Source organism: Salmo trutta, chromosome 6 (assembly GCF_901001165.1).
Source record: "Salmo trutta chromosome 6, fSalTru1.1, whole genome shotgun sequence".
Classification (NCBI taxonomy): domain Eukaryota; kingdom Metazoa; phylum Chordata; class Actinopteri; order Salmoniformes; family Salmonidae; genus Salmo; species Salmo trutta.
Genome location: NC_042962.1, coordinates 22,098,347 through 22,118,179, shown reverse-complemented (window position 1 = coordinate 22,118,179; position 19,833 = coordinate 22,098,347). Strand labels below are relative to the sequence as shown.

Genomic DNA, 19,833 nt, shown 5'->3' with positions numbered 1-19,833 from the left:
ATACTTGGATTTTGACGAGACATGAGGCAATTCTGATACCTGGCCACAAGAAACAAGAAGAAGAAGAATATAATACACTTTTTTATAGAAATAATATAGTTTTTTAGATAAAGGTACATTTTCTACCAAACATTTGTTGTATTTATATTTATATTTAATATGGATCCCAATTAGTCAAGGCAGCAGCTGCTCTTCCTGGGGTCCAGCAAAGATTAAGGCAGATATCATTTTTAAACATATACATTTCACAACACATTAAGTGTGTGCCCACATGCCACTACTCTACTACCACATATCTACAACAAAACATCTATGTGTACGTGTGTGCGTGCGTGCGTGTGTGTGTGCGTGTGTCTCTTCACAGTCCCCACTGTTCCATAAGGTGTATTTCATCAGTTTTTTAAATCTGATTCTACGGTTTGCATGAGTTACTTGATGCGGAATAGCCATGTAGTCATGGCTCTATGTAGTAATGTGTGCCACCCATAATCTGTTCTGGACTTGGGGACTGTGAAGAGACCTCAGGTGGCATGTCTTGTGGATTAAGCATGGGTGTCTGAGCTGTGTGCTAGTAGTTTAAATAGACAGCTCAGTGCATTCCATATGTCAATACTTTTTAGAAATACAAGTAGTGATGCAGTCAATCTCTTCTCTATTTTGAGCCAGGAGAGATTGACATGCATATTATTAATGTTAGCTCTCTGTGTACATTTAAGGGCCAGCCGTGCTGCCCTGTTCTGGGCCAATTGTGATTTTCCTAAGCCCGTCTTTGTGGCATCTGACCACATGACTGGACAGTAGTCCAGGTGCAATAAAACTAGGACCTGTAGGACCTGCCTTGTTGATAGCGTTGTTAAGAAGGCAAAGCTGCGCCTTATTATGGACAGACCTCTCCACATCTTAGATACTGTTGCATCAATGTGTTTTGACCAATAACAGTTTGCAATCCAGGGTTACTCCAAGCAGTTTAGTTTCCTAATCTTCCTTCATTAATTGTGCATGCTCCATTAATCAAAATTATGTTTTTATAGTAGTGTAGTAATTGGATGAATAAATAGGCCTATGCATGGGACAGTAGATTAAATACGGATGCTTCCTGTAGGGATGAGGGAAATTATGATGGATGTCATCAGCTTTAGAAGAATCAACAATAGTATCGTTTCGTTGGCTCATAGCTAACGGACTTAACTCCAAGTTAGACTTATATAACTTAGAGACAGTATATATGTCAAACCTGAAGTTAAGTCTCTTAACAAGTTGGCTCGATGATGATACCTGTTTGGACTGTTAGCATGCTAACAATGATGAAGTAGTATATCCTTGTGATATATCGGTTATTTAAGCCAATATTTCCTAATGTCTGACTTTTAAAGAGAGTGGGATGAAAGTGCTCAGACATTTCTCATGAGATCACATCCTGTCTTTGGTGACGTAGGCCAACGCCTATCTGTAAAGTTACATGTAAATGTATGTAAATTAAATGCACGAGTAGCTTTAATTCATAGTCAAGCATAATTGGGCGAATTCAGGTTGAAGAATTTATTGAAGATATTGACTGATAAAACCTACTTAATCTTTGCACTGCGTGGCCATTAATGCCCACTAGATGGAGTACTTCAATCAATAAAACCTTTTGCCTTTCAAATCAAGTCAAATTTGTTATTGGTCACATACACATATTGAGCAGATGTTATTGTGGGTGTAGCGAAATGCTTGTGTTCCTAGCTCCAACCGTGCAGTAATATCTAACAATTCACAACTAAACACACAAATCTAAAAGTAAAATCATGGGATTAAGAAATGTATAAATATTAGGACGAGCAATGTCGGAGTGGCATTGACTAAAATACAGTAGAATAGAATACAGTATATACATATGAAATGAGTAAAGCCGTATGTAAATATTATTAAAGTAACTAAGGCATTATTATTCCCGAGGGTCTTTCACTTGTTATTACTTTTTTAGCTGGAAAAATTGCTAAACACCACCTTAATTCATGTGCAAGTTGTTGATGAAGAGAAAAATAGTTGATGCAATTCTGATGAAAAGGTGGTCTGGTAGGAAATTGAAAACATTTCAACATGTGAAATGGGGTAAAGCACGGCGATGAAAACATGGGGCTTCATTTGAACTTCATGCTGACTTAGTTAGAGGACAATAGCAATGGATTATGGACAGGACAGTCACACTAGCTGTGCCAATCATTGCTTTAAGCCTATGGCCATGCTTTCTTGGCATCATATGCCTTTTGTCCTACAGTATGTGTGGTTCATTGACTAAACAGAGGTTTGGATTCTCTCCAGTGTACGCAGCCAGTATGCATAGCATGGGCATGGGCGTGATGGTTGGTTTTGGAAAGGTGCAGACATCACTGCTGTGGACACCCCAATCTCTGACACACAGTTTGTGGGAATGTATCCTCTGAGGTTTGTCCATTTTGGGCTCCAATCGCCGTATAAGATGTGTAAGCAATTTTCTGCATCTAAAGCAGCTTGATTGGGAGCCATGTTTTCAGTCACTGTTGCTACTGTTAATGTATTTCAAGGGCATTTGAATAATCCGACTGTATGTGTGAGAGTTTTAACGTGTTTCATAAGTCACCTTTTCTACCTGACTTGAAGTTCGAGTTTCATTCAGAGTAGTCAGGATATAACATAGTCTTTGCAGTCTTTGCAGTTTTTGTCATTGCCATATGAGAGATTTCCATATGGAAATAATGTTACATTTTATAACAACTTTCATAAAAATGCAATTTTAGCAACATTTTTATACATGTTTTATATTATAAATGCTTAAAATTGCAACGCTTATAATGCTTATCGGTTGTTCCACTAACATGAAATAAATAATAATCTGCAGAGATGATTTTGTCAAAGCAACAAAATAACTAGGGCTTTACAATGATGGTGAGACATGGATACATTTTTTGATTAAGAGGGTTGAACTTTTCCTAGAAGTGACACCGTGTTGACGGAGGGACATGCCAAAATGCTGAATTTTGGCACTTTAGCAAGCCTTTATTGAAATTCATTTTTTATTGCATTCTCCATGTGTTCTATATTAAAGAGCACTTCATTTAATATAACAAGCTTAGAAAAGTATATACTGATGCACAATTTCTATTTAAAATATAAAATGGACACAGAAGGCACTAATTTTGTGGAATGACCCTTATACATGCTCATAAATGTTTATAAATATGTACAAATAATACAATATTTATGAAATAGGCCTATTAATTATTTTTTTATGAAAGTTGTTATAAAGTGTTACCCTAATACTGATTACTGGCATGTTTTCACTTATGTCTCATTGTTTATGATGTCTTACTCTCAGACGACACGGATACTATTATGGCCTGTTGTGTTGATTGAAAACAAAAATGTTTCCTTCTGAGCATTCAGCGTCTGGTGTGTTAGGATACAAAATCATCTTGCGAGGTAAGACCCCATTGACAGCCCAGAAACATTTGGAATGAGTTAGCTTCTTCCTGACATACAGGCTTCCTGACATATGGGCTTCCTGACATATGGGCTTCCTGACATATGGGATACAAATGTAATGAGTCACTCCTCAAAGTGTATTTTCTTGCTATGTAGTTCATTACTTTTTAAGAGCCAGTTGTTTTTTCTGTGTAATATAGTATGACATAGTACACACCAACCGTTTAAATCTAACATTTACGTTTTAGCTAAAGTTCCTTGTGGTTGAGACAGATCTTCTGAAGGGAATAGTGAACCCAGAGGGAGTCTCAGGTGTATATCAGATATAAAATTGATAAACCAGTTTATTAAGACATATAACCACTGCTCCAAATCTAGCTTTGAACAGAGCAGATTAGAAACAGAAACCATCATCACCGGATGGATCTTCCTTTAATTGCTTCCATCCCTGTTTGAGTTTGTTTGTTTTCTAATGGTTCGCTCACATTTGTTTTTCATTTGCCAGATTTACAACTTCACGACCAGGAGGACCCCTCCGACTTGATCCAAGATGTCACCCACTAGGGGAAGTCGTCTTGTGTGTCAGTGCAAAATGTGCTGATGGAGGGAAACTGGGTGTCTGTCTGGGTCAGGACCCAGGAGCCTAGGTTCTTCTTTCTGAGTTATGACCTAATGTAAACTGCCACTTGGAACTCATATCCGTGTGTGTGTGTGTGTGTGTGTGTGTGTGTGTGTGTGTGTGTGTGTGTGTGTGTGTGTGTGTGTGTGTGTGTGTGTGTGTGTGTGTGTGTGTGTGTGCGTGTGCATGAAACACACATACATGGACAATTATCACATTTAATAGAGGTGTGTTCTTTATTGAAGTCATTATCTCATCCTACAGGATAGACAGAAAAAAATACAGCACACACAAACACACACTGTTATGGTGTTTTGTGATTTTAGGGATGCAAAATATTAAAAGAGGTTAGGGTGGTGACATGCAGAGCAAATTGGAATCTCAAAGCAGTAGTATACAGTAATGTGTTGAAAGGTTCCAGGTATTCTTTGTGCCAGGTACTCAGAGCACTGCCTAGCATGTTGGCCCGGTGCTGTGTCAAAACAGACACCCTGAGAATGGAAGATCCCCTCTATTATCACGCCTGACTGCCACTAACAGGACTAGACAATGTAGTTAAAACCACACGGCACCTGAGGCAAAAGCTTTAAAGCCTGTAGCGTGTGTGTGTGTGGGTGGGTGGCGTGTGTGTGTGTGTGTGTGTGTGTGTGTGCGTGCGTGCGTGTGCGTGCGTGTGTGTGTGTGCGTGTGCGTGGCTTGTGTGTGTAAGTGAGAGTGGCCGTACAGCAAAATATTTAAAGCCTGTAGCGTGTGTGTGTGTTTGTGTGTGTGTGTACCACTTCACAGCATGCAGTGGTCTGTTTGATGATAACGTGTGAGACAAAACATGTCAGCGCCAGGTCTTTGGTAGGGAAGCTTAGATCCATTCAAAACAGTGCAACCGGCTTGCAACACAAGAAGAGATGAAAGAGAAGTGTGCAAACATAGTGTGTGAAATGTTGACGACTATTTAAACTATTTCTCTTCATATTTAGTCAGTTATTCTTTAGTCATTCCAATGGTATTTATTCAATGTCATTTCGAAGTGAAAAGTCTTGGTCTATAGACTAGACCCTACATTGTGTATGCCCTCCTGAGGTTTCTTACTGAACCCATTAACCTTGTATCTAAAGATTTACTTCCACTATGTTGCTCCTGGCACATTTGGTCAATCACAAGCCTGTAGAATATACTATCAGTTTATAAATGTACTGTGGATATTTTGTTTGCTTTCTTTCTTTCAAAGGATATCATTGAGGCTGTGAATACTTTGTGAGATGTCACAAGTCATTCTTTGTTGCTTTGCTGTCCGTTGTCCTTGGTTGTGAATCTCTAGTCTTGATCATTGTCTTGTTCTATGTCATGGGTGCACTACTAATTTTGACATGAGGTCAAATACTCAGAATGGAACTAAGAAGGTTGAGAAATAGAACAGAGGCTATATAGACTAAAGATACAAGATAATGTACATTCTCTTCCAACCGTTTCCTGCAGAGTGCTGGTTGATGTGAGTTTGCATACAGGCCTCTTTTACTGAGTTGTGTGACTGAATAGATTAAAGAGATGAAGGGAAGAGGAAGTGGTCAACCTCTAGCTGACCTTTCAGCTCCAGTTAAACATTTTAAAGTCTGCCGCTGACCAGTGGATGACTGGCTAGCAAGTTATGGTTGTTTCTGGAAATGTGGATTTTTACAGAAGTTATACATTTGTGTTCCATGGTTAAGACCTCGATTTTGGAGAACAATATGTTAGTAACACGTTCTTTGAAGACAGTAATCAGGTTTCCATCTAACCTTTTTATGCGAGTACGTGTTGGATAAAAGAATGCCACGACAGGCCTGTTGGAAACAGCAAATTCTTGGTAAACTTTCCAAATGTTGACAAAAGCAAAGTACGCAAAAAAAAAGTTGGGATATTTTTGTGTCTTAAAAAATTCTTATGAAAGAAATGGCGGTGGAAACACTTTTATGCGCAAATATTGATATACCGTAATAACCATCATATCGAATTAAGCTTGGAGTCACGCGATGATATGTTATGTGGTCCTCCCACTATGACTCTGGAAATCATGCAGTTTATTAGGCAACAGATTACATAATAATAATCATGTAATGATAATGAACCACCGGGTGGGGAAAGTGTACGGTGATGAGCTTGATTCTCCTTTCCAATAAATATGGAGGGTCTTATTCTGGTGACATGATTGATTCTTGGCTGCCGTTTAACAAATACAAATGATTTCGCTCTTTTGTCCATAATAATCTCATAATGTAGGCTATACCCGCACTATATCTGCGAGCTGTTGGCTAGAGAGCGCGCGTACCAAACCCATCAGTAGAATTGAAAATGTGATGGAAACTGATTTAACTTGTATATTTTTTTCAGTTAATTAATTTTACCACAAGATTCATTTTTCTGTGTGCTACGTCATCACGCACAGCACAGACTTTTATCTGCAGCAAGTCCGTTTGATGGAAACACGTCTCTGGTGGGTACATTTGCATATTATTTTAATGCAGATTTTAGAATCTTTACATGAAAATCTGTCGCCACTTGGATGGAAACCTAGCGAATGTCACCAATGCCTTCTGGCTGGCTGCAGTCAACTTTTCATTTCAGAAAATGTAAGAAACGCCTCTATGCTTGCAGCAAATTTCTCAGGTGACGCTGCTGTGCTTTATAATTGCTTCCCAAATGAGTAAGTCAACATTGCATAACAAATAGAGCCCCTGTACCATCACAATAGTGCTATGTTGACTTACTCGTTCTGCTGCGAATGTCTACATAGCTGCTGCCAAGCAATTGGAGCAGCCTACTACTTTTAATGATCTAAAATATTCAATCAGTCAGTTACACTGGACAGTGATAGATGTCAAACCCAAGGCTGCTCACTTATGTGAGTCCTATAGGGCAGTTTACACTGAAAGTGTTTTTCCATCCCAAAAATGTATTTCAAATAAATACATGTTTTGCAATGCACAAAAAAAATTTAATCCAGCGTGCAACCCACCTGGACCCCTGTCCCAACCTACAGTTTGAGAACTACTGCTATAGGGTGATGCTAGATCAGCACGACGATGCCCGAGAGGAAACTATTGCCAGAAAAGGATTATGCTAAAGGATTTTCCTGAAATCCTGAAATCACCCTACTGTACATGGGTTATGAAAGTTGTCATAAAGGTTTACCCTGTGTGTGTGTGTGTGTGTGTGTGTGTGTGTGTGTGTGTGTGTTTGTGTGTATCACGTCACAGCATGCACTGGTCTGCTGACATAATCTTCACCCGCTCCAAAACAGGATTACACAACTGTCATTGTCCAATGGGTGCCATCGTGTGAACACTTCAACTTTCAGATCAAAACCCACAATGCACTGTGCTCTGACTCACACTCTGTTTGGATTGGTGGAAGGGGGGGAGAAGACAGAACTGGCAAAAAAACGGAATATATTACATCAAACAATAGTGAAACATAATGACACTTTTACAGCACAATCTCAAGACAAAGTGTGTTAGAAACATACACGGATGTGATATGCCAGGGTTGTTAAGGGTTTTCGAATATGAGTGTTCATTTCCGAAGTCCCTTTCGAGGGTCACTAGGAATGGCAGTTGCAATGCATTGCATTTGATGAGACAGTAAATGTTCATTCATGTTTATTAGAACTGAATGTTTTGTCACAACATTCAGCTTGAAATCCATGGCAATGCAAAAAGAGGGCTTAATCAATGAAGCCCTTCACCATTCAAAACAGATGACAGCTGGCTTAAAATGGGGCAGCAGTATGAGATGGGTTAATGTCATGTATAGAACCATACACTGAGCGCTGTCCGGGTTGTGTGCAAAAGGCATGCTTCTGCTACAACGACTCGAGCTTACTAATGCTTGAGCCCAGACTAATCTTAAAGGGACTATGGTTAAGGATGCAATGGGATTTACTGTACATTGATTCTAAAGCCTGCTATGGCAGCGACTGATTGTGTTGGGAGGCCCTTTGGCTCCACCTGCCACAACATTGATGTATCACCCATTGACTGACAGTATGTAGGTTATAAGGTTATCAGGCTAAAACACAGCAGATGGGCCATCTGAGCATCACTAAACATGTGCTATCTGTTTTTAGTATGCAAATTGGTGTAATAATATGCGGATCTTCTCCTACTGTACGTATTAAATATTTAAAGAATATATTTATTTTTGTGATTAGTTCACTCAAGTTTATTTGCATCCTACTGGAATAAATACCGGTTGACTGAACATCACCCTGTGTTTATTTCAACACAGAGTCACTGTCACAACCTCAATGTGGATCGTCCTCTTGGGTTCGTTCTGACTTTTCAAGGTCATCACCCGGCGCTGATGGTGTCTATTTAACACTATAGCCTGTTGTCTCTCTGGCTCATCTGGTATACCTTGCCGATCTCCCCATTCTGGTTGGGGATGGGCGCCACGTTTGGCTTGTTCTTGGAGAAGGCGTACTTGTGCTACTACATGATGGAAATGTAGTCGTAGCCGGTTCCCTGGTTCAGAGTGGCAATCTTCCTGAATTTGTGCGCCATGCCAGACTGGACATTCTCCAGGAGGATGCAGATGTGGTTGTCACGTCGTTGTGGGTCTGCTCGTGGTTGAAGCCCAGGGCGTGCAAGCAGCTCGTCCTTGGTGGTAGACAGCCCGGAACGTGCCAGAGACACGTCTGGGCGTTGGCGCGACAATCAACGTAGGATTGGCACCCTTTGAGGGGTGGACAGGTAGTCTCTGGGGTTGTTGCGCTTGACGAAGTTGATGCAGGAGAAGCCGGCTAAAGACTGCAGACCACGCTCGATGATGGACCTCTCTCGGGAGGAGTACCCGTTGGTGACGGTGTAGCGCATGTAGACCATGCTGTCGCTGGACTTGGGCCACATGCAGCCACGAGATGTGCAGGGGTCAGCGTCGTTGTCGTAGGCGATGTCATTCACCACCATGGGCTCGCTGTGGGTACTGACAACGTCCTTGTTGGCCTTCTCCAGCAGCATCGGAGGCAGAGAGCTCCTCTTCCTCGGCCCAGGCAGCCACCACAAGCAGGGCCAGAGGGCCCAGAGTGTACTTTAAGGCAGACTTATCAGCAAACAACCTTTCGGGGAGTGAAGTGTAGTTTGTTTAGTGGTCCAGACACTGCACCTTATATAGTGCAATCTACAGTGGAAAACTGTCCAGCGACAGCAAGGTCTACATGCTCTAAGCTAGATTAGTGGCCCCCTCATGATGGCGGTTTTGGTTTTAAAGTTAATTTCCTGCAATTCTACACATTTTGCCATGGCGTGTAGAGAAAATGTTGCAGGTTTAAATCACTTTTTCTGCAGTTCTACACATTTTGCCATGAGGCAGAGAGAACATTTAGCAATTTTATAACACATTTCCTGCCATTCTACACATTTTGCCATGACTAATGCAATGTTAATGATATATGGTTGAGAGTGACTACCAAAATCAATAGGGGCCTCCTAGATTTCAGGGCCCCTGGGCATGTGTCCTGCGTGCCCGGTCAGTATTTAGCCATGATTACTACAAGTTTAGATAGCTGGCTAGACTAATTTACCAATCTTAAAATTGTTAGCTGACATGGCTGACATAACCACATTTCGGGAACTTGCACCTTGTGTATTGTGCTATTTTAATTCTGAACAGTAAGTTGAGACCTCGACTGAGTAAAAAAAATAAAAAATAATAATGTATGCCTGGAGCCGGCCCTGTCAACATCTGGAAACCACCCTGAAGCCAATGTCTATCATGATTTAAGTCACAGAAGACAAGCATTGCACTCCAAGTCCTTCCTGTTGCAGATCTTTATTTCATGAAGATGGTTCCCACTCTCACCCCACAGGGTGATATAATATGCAGCCATTTGAACTACAGTCAAGCAAGCCATTGTCTGGAGAGTAGGTGAGCTTGTATTGTTTAAATGGTTTGTACAGTATCCTACCAGCTTCCTCTTTGAGTTCACTTTCTCTCGCTCTCTCTCTTAACTTAAATCACACAGACACATGGTGGTTGAACCCTCACAAGATGAATCCTTCCTCCATTCATCCACTCTGTTTCCTTCCTAAGTGTATTTTCTACATAGGATTTTTCCTTTTTCTGGGAAGTCAGATTCCATGTTTTCTAAGTCAGTGTGATAACCTTTTGAGGATAAAGCTTTAATCTGAAATCTGCTTTACAGATGTTTGTGTTCATCTACTTTGCAGTTGCTTCATTCATTAATGGCATGTGTGTTGTGAGCTAGAGAGAGAGACACAGAGAGAGAGAGTAAAGTATTATTTACACCCTTTGCATAACATTTACAACATTTGTGTGTTGATAAAAATAAGTCAAGAACCAGAAACATGGGAGCTCATTAAAATTGGTTTCAGATATTTTAATCACATCAAGGCCAGTTACATAACAGTAAATGAATGACAAATGAGGTGAAAGTCAAGTTCTCACCGGTGAATATAAAATAGCAATTACATAATAATATACTTTTTTACTTTTTACAGATTAAAAAACCTCTACAGAGCCAATATGACAATCACATCAATTGAATTAAGCTAAAATGATTCGTCATGGAGCAAATGAGTCTCATACTGCTCCCTCCAACCTGTCTCTTTGTACAGTATATAGCCTTCCATTATGATTAACCTGTGTACACAAAGGGGCATAGACTATATCAAATCTCTTAGCATCTGGCAGCGACCTAATGCTAACTGAACTTGACTGGTTGGATTTGTTCTACGTTCGCTGCGTCTTTGTATAGGGCCTATAGCCTAGCCCCGGTTCAAGCTATTTGATCATTTTAAAACCATCATAATACAACACAGCACGGACTTATTTATGGGCTAGTAAACAAAATAACACATTACTGTACAACATTAAAACTCCTGGCGTATCCTTCGAATGAAACAACTCAGAATAAATGCCAAACGCACCATTCAAACCAAGTTGAGGAGATAGTATATCCAGCAATAGTTGACTGTTTAAAGGTGGTTTTGCGAATCCAAAACGATTCCAGGTAATTGTCCAAGGATATTTCAATGGCAATATAATTTTCCTAATGCTTGCTCCAAATATCCTTTCCATTTCGGACAGCGCTCGACAGTAAAAATCTCCCTGCTACATAGAGATTTGTAGTGTGGTGCTTCGCGTGAGATCCCTCCCCTTGTGCTGCTCATAATGTCTCTCTCTCTCTGTGTGTGTGTGTGTGTGTGTGTGTAAATGTGTGTGCGCGCGCAGTCTGTTTGCGAGGCAGTTGCGTGCGAAGAGCTCGACATGTCATTCAGAGGAATCCGCCACCTGAAACGCGAGGAAGTGAAGGCGACTCAATTCGGTATAAAGCATCAACCACATCTGCCTCGAGCTTTGAAAACATCAGTTCAGAGCTCTGGTAGACGTTTGCTGTATCTTCTCGAGGAATTATTATTGTTCACGTAGGAAGTGCCGTCTATAATATACCCATTCAATTTGAATGACCTATCTAACATTATACTGGAATTAAGTAATATTGACAGACCTTCTTGGTAAGTGTTTTAATTTGATGTTTTTTCTTTTTTTTTGTTCCAAGTAGCCTTTTTTTAAATGACATTCAACGTTTTATTATGCTACATAATTTATGTATTTGATACGAATCATTTTAGTGAGAGTTGGCAGCATAGATTTGTCTATGAATTTGCGCCTTTCATCATATTTACGTTTCACCAGTGTAAACAAAATATTGACGGTCTTTATAACTGTTTAGGACATAGTTATGCCTTTTATGCTCTTCATTCTTCTGGCTTTTCTTTCTGATTACTCGATCTTGATAGCATCACTAGACTTCTATGAACTACTTTAACATAATGTACTGTTTATGGAGTTCATTCGGCTGTTCATTAAACCTTTGGTAGCTTATGTCATATGTGGGACGCTGAAAAGTTTTCTCCATCTTCTCTGTAGCGCACCTGTTACCTTAACAGAGCGCAAGACGATGATACCACCGGGAGACTGCATGTATGCGGGCAGGAAAAGAAGGAAGCCCGTTCAAAAACAGTTAAGAATCACAAGTTTTCTCCATAATATTCTAATATTTGACGCATGTTGAAAGTTGTTCTATGGATTTTATGTGTATTTTTCTCCTACTTTTTTTTTGCTGTTGTGATAGCCTACATGGCAGCCGAATAGTAAAACGTAGTTTATTATTTGTGTGATATTTTCGTATTTAAGTAGCATGCGGATACACTTGCTACTGTTATACTACCAACCAAACACTGGACGTTTTTTTAAACAAAATTTGTAAGATTTGCAAAAGTTTGGACGAATTTAAAATGTTATAGATTTGCTGAAGTCATATTCATGCTATGACATATCGAATATTCACATGGCTTTGGGTTGAATTATATGTAATAGATATAATCAGTTTGGATAAATTAATTTTATGTAAAGGTTACTTTTGATATTCAGGTTCTTATTCTTATGGACATACTATTAGTAATATCAGTGCCATTTGCTGTTTTTTAGTGACAGCAGGCAGGAGTCGTTTGCAGATTATTGTGGTTGCTTGTGGTTCCATACTTTTTCAAATGTGATGCATAGTTAAAATGACTTGTAGGAAACCTGAGGGTTTCAAATGTTAGCCATAGAAAAAGACCGTATAGGCTAACCAAGCTAGCCGTCAGCTACTGTAGCACTTAACAGTTCAAATGTTAAACAGCAACAACAGGTTTCAGTGAGCTACAATTTATGTCAAATTTGAGAACACTATATACAATCATGTAATTCAATTTTAAATGAATCTCAATCAATGATCTACATTGCTTTAACAGTATGACGGTTGACACAAACGTGAAACAACCAAACATTTGGACTAGTAAACAACAGTGGCGTGACTGGTTTAATTGAAGCACTGGGTTTGCTTGCGAGAGAGTCAGGGGGTAGCTAGCTGACGTACAGTTGTAAGGCAACCAGCTGTAATAGCTTTGTGAGTTTCCTCAACAACATTCTCAAAGTCACAATCCTATTGCAGCTTGTTGCAGTTGTACATTGAACCAAGTCTCTTTTGAACCAAGAGGGAGTTCAGCTGACGTTACCTCTACCTTCTCTTCCCGTTGACCAGGACCGATGCAGGGAGGAGATAGAGTGTTCAGCCAGGGCACAGCGGTAGTAGTAAGGGCACCTGTTGCACCCACGCAGTGAAGATCTGAGACGGGCACCACAGAGATGGTTCGGGGTGGTGATTTGAGTCACTGGACAGGCATGGGTGATGCTTGAGGCTATCAACCCATCTGTGTCTGTAGAGGTTCTCTTAAGGGTTGCACACATCGCACTGAACGTGGATCTCCCATTCGTCTACCGATCGTTCGGCGTGCTGTTGACGTCTGACTGACGTCATTTTTGCACGATTCTATATGTAAAATCGGTTTGCATTCGGTTCGCTAGCACTCTTGGCAGGCAAACGTGTGTTCAAGCCCTTAGAGTTAGTATTGATTATCTGACACTGGCAATGCTGTTACCCCCTGTGTGTGTGTGTGTGTGTGTGTGTGTGTGTGTGTGTGTGTGTGTGTGTGTGTGTGTGTGTGTGTGTGTGTGTGTGTGTGTGTGTGTGTGTGTGTGTATGCAATTGCTGAATGAAACATGTATGTATATTGACCTCACATATTGCATGTTTCACTATATCAATGTGTTTGACTGAGTCATAAAGATGACTCTAATAAAACTCTTCAAAGAATATGAGTATCTTTTAATGATTTACAAAATGATTCCCTGTTTATATTCTGTTACCTACAACAATAACTCTTGGCCGTACTGTACCCAAAAGCATAGTGCATCTCTCCGGTAACAGATGAGCCTGACAGATATTTTAGAATCAAACAGCTACCAACCCGTCACAATAAAAGACACTCAAATATTCCTGTTGTGTTTTCACCAGGAAACCGGCCACGGTAAGTGAGAAGTCCAACCCGTCAAAGAGGCACCGGGACCGCCTGAACGCGGAGCTGGACCGGCTGGCCAGCATGCTGCCCTTTTCCCCAGACATCATCTCCAAGCTGGATAAACTGTCCGTGCTGCGTCTCAGTGTCAGCTACCTCCGGGTCAAGAGTTTCTTCACAGGTAAGAAGACGCTTCGTCCTCCCCCAATGCCTTATAGGGAGTAGAGACTCACCGCAGAAACTACAGTACACTACAACACAAGACACAGCACAGATCAGGTGAACCACACTACACTAAACTACACTATACTACACAGTAAGTGTATGTAGTCGACTGCAAAATACAGATCTCAGTCTGTGTGTGTGAGTGGTGATACATTCAGCAGTACATTCAGGAGAACTGTTCTCTTTTTAGGGACAGACATGAAGTCAGAGATCTCAGCTCCTGGGCACAGTGTGACAAACTGAGAATATATCCTCAGTCTTTTCAGTAGCAGCCTGGGAGCTTGTGTGGTTGCCTGGACCTACAATTGAAATATCCTGTTCAGGGTCTCACACTTGTTACACAAACTGTGTTAGACACTTGGTTATTCAACATATCCTCAGGCATAGTTTTAAGAACATTCTGGTTGTAAGAAAAACTCAAAGTAAATTGTCATTTAGCACACAAGTGCATTTGAACAGGTTATTTGCAATATTTAAAATGTTGGTTGGCTTGACAAGGGGTAATCAATGATAATCAATCATCAATGGTAATCAATGTATATATTAATTATTCTAGCTTCTCTCCACTACTTCTTCAACAATCAACATAACTCTCCACTATCTTATACTGTAATGTTGTACAAATACTTTTCGGGCTTATCATAACTTTCCTCCCTTTTTCTTGTTTTGCCTCCTCTTTTCTGTCTATCTCATGAGCTGTCTTCCATCCAGGTCTTGGCTATTTTTATCAGGGTTGGGGTCAATTCGAATTGAGGGCAGTCAATTCAAGAAGTAAACTGAAATTTCAATTCAATAATTGAAAATTGACATCTATTTTCAATGACTTCCCAACAAACTGAAGTAGAACCGATTTATTTCAAAAGTTGTTTGATTTTTTTTTAGCTTTCTAATCAAATCACTTCCTTAATTGACTGCCTTCAATTCGAATTGATGCCAACCCTGATTTTTATGCTCTGGACTTGATTTTTATACTCTGCACTAAGTTACACTGAGTTACAGAGTGTCCCTCCAGTAGAGTATCAACCAACAATCTGGAATACTTTAAAGTGGGGAAAGATGTTTTCCTCTCTGCCAGATGACCTGATAATGTTCTTTCTCTCTTTTAAGTCGTTACTTTCCCCTCAAGTCTCTTGCGTATTCAAACAATAACGAAAACAGGCGGGTGCGTTCCAGCAACATCTATCATCAGTGTGTTTTGAGTGTCTGGCTCTTTTCGCTCTCTCTATTCCCTCGTTACTCCTCATCCACAGAGCGTTCAAATATTTATGGGGCACTTCAGAAAAAGACCTAAAAACATTTTGTGGGCCCGTGGCCTCCATGGCACTGAGGTCAAAACAAAGCTTTCAGGAAACAGCTGAATGAGAGAGAGAGCCCAAGCGAAACACGTGAGAGAGAGAAAGAGAAAGTGAGCGAGATTGGGAGAGCTCAAATGAAACACGAGAGAGAGAGAGAGCGAGCGAGAGAGCGAGCTCAAACGAAACACGAGAGAGCGAAAGCTCAAATGAAACACGAGAAAGAGAGAGAGAAAGAGAGACAGAGAGAGAGAGAGATCTAAAACAAAACACATGCTCAACCCCAATGCTTTTTTTGCCTTTATTATGAACAGGGATTCTACCTGCTGAAGTGTGAGTGGGGCACAGGGGCAATGAACATAAATTGCCTCATTCAAGGCAATTCCTTTGAGGATGCAACAGCAATCCCAATCACATCAGTCCCTGTTGGGCTTTAGAATGGATTGGGGTGAACAGGTATACTGTAGTCAAGTAGAGAACGATTTGGCTGGAATGACCAATTAGCTTGGAGGAAGGCAGGAGCAGGACTGATGTACTCTGCTGTCCTTTTCTCTATGACACTGAAGCAGGGTCAAAGCTCACATACCCTGATGCACTTCCCTGACCTCTCAACTCTTTGCATGGTGGCACCTTTCGGGCACCCTTTAACCCCATTAACCTGACCTAGAGGGCAGTTTATCCATCACGCAGATCACAGGTGCTAAGGATGTTAAAAGTGCCAGCGTGAGATGAAGACATGGTGGATTTAATGGATTTCATCACAGAGGGACCAGATCTCATCAAAGCAACATACAGTAGCTTGGAAATGGGTCCTAACTTCAGTAGTGGGCATAGTGAAGAACTAATCATACAAAGGAATAGTTATTCTAATTTAGCCTGTTCTTATCTGTAATATATAATGCACGCCATTTAGCAGACGCTTTTATCCAAAGTCACGTACAGTCATGCATGCATACATTTTACATATGGCTAGTCCCAGGAATCAAACCCACTATCCTGGCGTTGCAAGCGCCATGCGCTACCTACCGAGCTACAGAGGATTGTAGTCATGGTGAGCAGATTAGATGCTTTGATGCTTAGGTCTATTTAATGAGATCAATTATAGTTTGGCATTAAGCATTTGTCCTCCTCAGATCTCGATCATTCTCTGAATTGAATCTAGTCAGCTCTCATTTGTTACATGACTTCCTCGTAAAGACAGCAGGAATAGAACCACACATAAAAGTGACGCCTTGTGCCTGCTCTATCCTATTATATCGAGTGGTTTATTATAGGCCCCAGTCAGAATAGAAGGGTGCTGTCTTCCTTCCCACCACTAGGGGGACTAGAGGTCTCAGAGGCAGGATCAGGAGGGAGATGAGGATGGGGGGTGTACAGATGGGAGGATGACTGGAAAAGGCAGAAACAATAACGACATATCTGGGCCGTATCCACAAAGCATCTCAGACTAGGAGTGCTGATCTAGGATCAGGACCCCACCTGTCCATATAATCTTAACAATTGTTATCTGAAAGGCCCTAGATCAGCACTCCTACTCTCGGACGCTTTATGGATACGGGCCGTGGTGTCTGGTTTTGGCTGGATCAGGAGACAGTGGCTGATAGCGGTTATTCTCATACCAGGGGCGAACTAGCCATTTGGCATTTTGGGCAATTGCCAGATGGGCTGGTCCATTTTTAACATAGTTGGCTTGTCTTATTTGGGTTTTTTACGCAAAATGGTAATGTCCTGGCTAATAATGGGGCCTTGAGGAAGAAAATGGGCTGGTGTGGGGGCCTCAAAGAAGAAAATGGGCCGGTGTGTAAGAAATGCCAGGGCTGATATCTGGCCCCTCTCCGCCCCTGTCTCGTACCATTGGGTGGAGCAGAACAGAGTATACAGTAGTAAAGAGTGTAGTGTGTACAGTTGCGTGCAAATTTACCCTAAGGGCCTAAGGGAACTGGATAACCCACAGTAATTGGAAAATGTTATAAAATATTGAGGTTTTGTTTGTATCAAGCCTATAAGACCTATTGGCATTATGTGAGTGTAGAATACATACGTGATACTTACAGTATATACTGTATACAGGTATATTGTTTAATATACAGCAACCTATTGGTTACTGTTCAATTTACATGTTAAGAGGTCATGATAGCTAACCACTGTGTAGTGCAGTACTCATTTAAATCAATGCAGATTATTTCCAGTGCTCTTGAGGACTGTGATGAGCATGGATGTCTGGTATTTGAACTTTGAATGTGTGTCGACTAGATCCATCTATCATGTTCAGCTCTCAGGCCCTCTCCAAGGATTCTGCCTCTAAGGTAGCTGCATGGTTGGAGGCAGTACAGTTGACTACATTAGATCCAGATAAAATATGGTTTGACTAAGTCGGCATACAATAGAATCCTTGTAGATTCCAATTGTATATCCTCACTGAAGGAAGTTGAACAGTATCCAATCCTGTCTCCCCCATGGGTTTGTGAGTAGTCAATAACTTGTGTGCCTCGACATAATGCAAAAGCTTTAGGTTACAATGAAGCCAGCACTAAACCTTTGCAGACATTTGCAGAACTGGAAGCAATCAACCTACGCTCAACGTAGCTCCTTTCTCTGTGTTTTCTGCTACACAAATCATAAAAGCCCAAAATGTTGCCTTCGCTGCCCCTATGTATGGTTAGGTAAGTCGTTTTAGCCTTGATTACACATATATCTCAGGTCTCTAACCTAGTGGCTCCCAATGTTTTACTTTCTGACCCCGCTGAAGCCATTTGACCTGCCTGTGACCCAATAAATAGACAAAAGAATATGTTAAGCCTTAACCCAAAAGTCACTGACCATGACCCACTATTTGAGAACCACAACTCTCCCCTCCCCTCCCCTCCCCTCCCCTCCCCTCCCCTCCCCTCCCCTCCCCTCTGTGAGCGTGTGTGTTTATTTGTTAATTTGTTTATTCGGATCCCCATAAGCTTTTGCAGAAGCAGCAGCTACTCTTCCTGGGGCCGAAAAAAAAAACAAAAAACATGACAAATTACAAAACACGAATACATTGATAGACACAACTTTTAAATAGAACGATATACAAGCAACACAACAAACTGGTTATATAAACAATACAATTAAGACCTATATTTGCGTGTGTGCTAGAGTGTGTCTGTGTGCGCATATGTTTGTGTGTGTGTGTACGTGTGTGTGTTTATATGTTTACTCTCATCTACAACCTCCCAGTGTTTACAATGTTTTAATTAAAGCAGATTACAGCACCGTATGAATCTGCCTGGGTTTTAGACACCAGATTGCTGTGTCTGTGACAGGACCTATCGTTGGGTCTCTGTTTGTTGTCAGAGCAGTGAGCTGTAATTCCCCGCCATGTTTTAATGGCGGGTCACAGGCGTGGGATTTCAGTGTAATTAGTCAGCTCTGGGTTTACACTGCAGATTAAGTAACCGTTCTCTTTTGTCTTCATGCTTCCATTTATTCCCCCCATGTATTCTATATTCCACTAAGCTCCTCACAGTCTATCCCACACGACAGGTCTGAGTCCTTTCAATCTCAATCTCTTCAGTCTCCAATCACACAGGAATGTGCTTAACGCTGTATATTAGGAAGGGTAATTGAAGGGTAAACCCAAATCATTTGTAGGACATACACTGCCTCGGTAAAGATAACAATAGATGCATATCCCTGGGTTTCTAACGTGAACTAACAGGTTTGCCAAAAACATTCAGCGTAATAATGTTCCAGCATGTTTGCTAAGTAGTATGTTCTAGGTAGTGCTAGCTGCACCAATGTTGTGGGTTCACATGTACAGTCAATATACTATATAATGACTGTGCAATAAGGTGCTCTTGATAAGAGCGTCTGCTTTACGACTGTAGTGCAACATAACGTAGCAGGAGGGACCAATAGAAACCCCCAAATAACTCCGCAACTTCACCAGTGAATCCCCATTGTTCCTGGTCCTCTGTGCTATCCACTATCACGCTACCTCTCAGATGTTATTTCTTTTCCGTTATCAGGAAGTCAACAGGGCCTGTGATGAGGATCAGATGGGTTGAGTCCTGACCCAGTAATGAAGGACAGGCCCATCTGCTCTCCTTTCTCTCTTCTCCTCTATCAGTCCTGGGGATCTAATCCCTGCTAACGCACTGCAAGCTTCTGAAAGGCTGCAGGAATGGAAAGTGGCATATACTGAAGAACTGGAGGATCATTGAAATGGCTGTATTTTAGAGTCATAGGATTTTAATCCAAGTCAAGACACTTATGCCATGTCCTGTAGTTATAGAATAACAATAAGTTAAGATAAATAGTATCTGTGGAACATAATTAAAAGTGTGATAGAATAGAGGGATGTTAGTTTCAAGTTGTATTAGTCGTA

The 19,833-nt window shown here is 41.0% G+C and overlaps 1 protein-coding gene, 1 long non-coding RNA gene and 1 pseudogene across 2 annotated transcripts in view; 1 reads left to right on the top strand and 2 right to left on the bottom strand.

The window, feature by feature from the left end:
- Nucleotides 1-8,399: 8,399 nt before the first annotated feature.
- LOC115195281 (embryonic protein UVS.2-like) lies at nucleotides 8,400-9,659 on the bottom strand (annotated as a pseudogene).
- A 187-nt stretch (nucleotides 9,660-9,846) lies between these two features.
- Nucleotides 9,847-11,173, bottom strand: LOC115195653 (uncharacterized). The gene is made up of 2 exons (XR_003878726.1): nucleotides 10,984-11,173; nucleotides 9,847-10,297 (listed from the first exon to the last, which is right to left on the bottom strand). It is a non-coding gene; the product is annotated as an uncharacterized LOC115195653 (long non-coding RNA).
- Nucleotides 11,174-11,352: 179 nt separating this feature from the next.
- Nucleotides 11,353-19,833, top strand: part of LOC115195652 (uncharacterized) — a 63,769-nt gene continuing 55,288 nt past the window's right edge. The window contains exons 1-3 of the mRNA XM_029755740.1: nucleotides 11,353-11,571; nucleotides 11,987-12,079; nucleotides 13,956-14,137. Coding sequence (XP_029611600.1) covers nucleotides 12,018-12,079; nucleotides 13,956-14,137 — 244 coding nt within the window. The 5' untranslated portion in view covers nucleotides 11,353-11,571; nucleotides 11,987-12,017. The remainder of the gene's footprint in view (nucleotides 11,572-11,986; nucleotides 12,080-13,955; nucleotides 14,138-19,833) is intronic.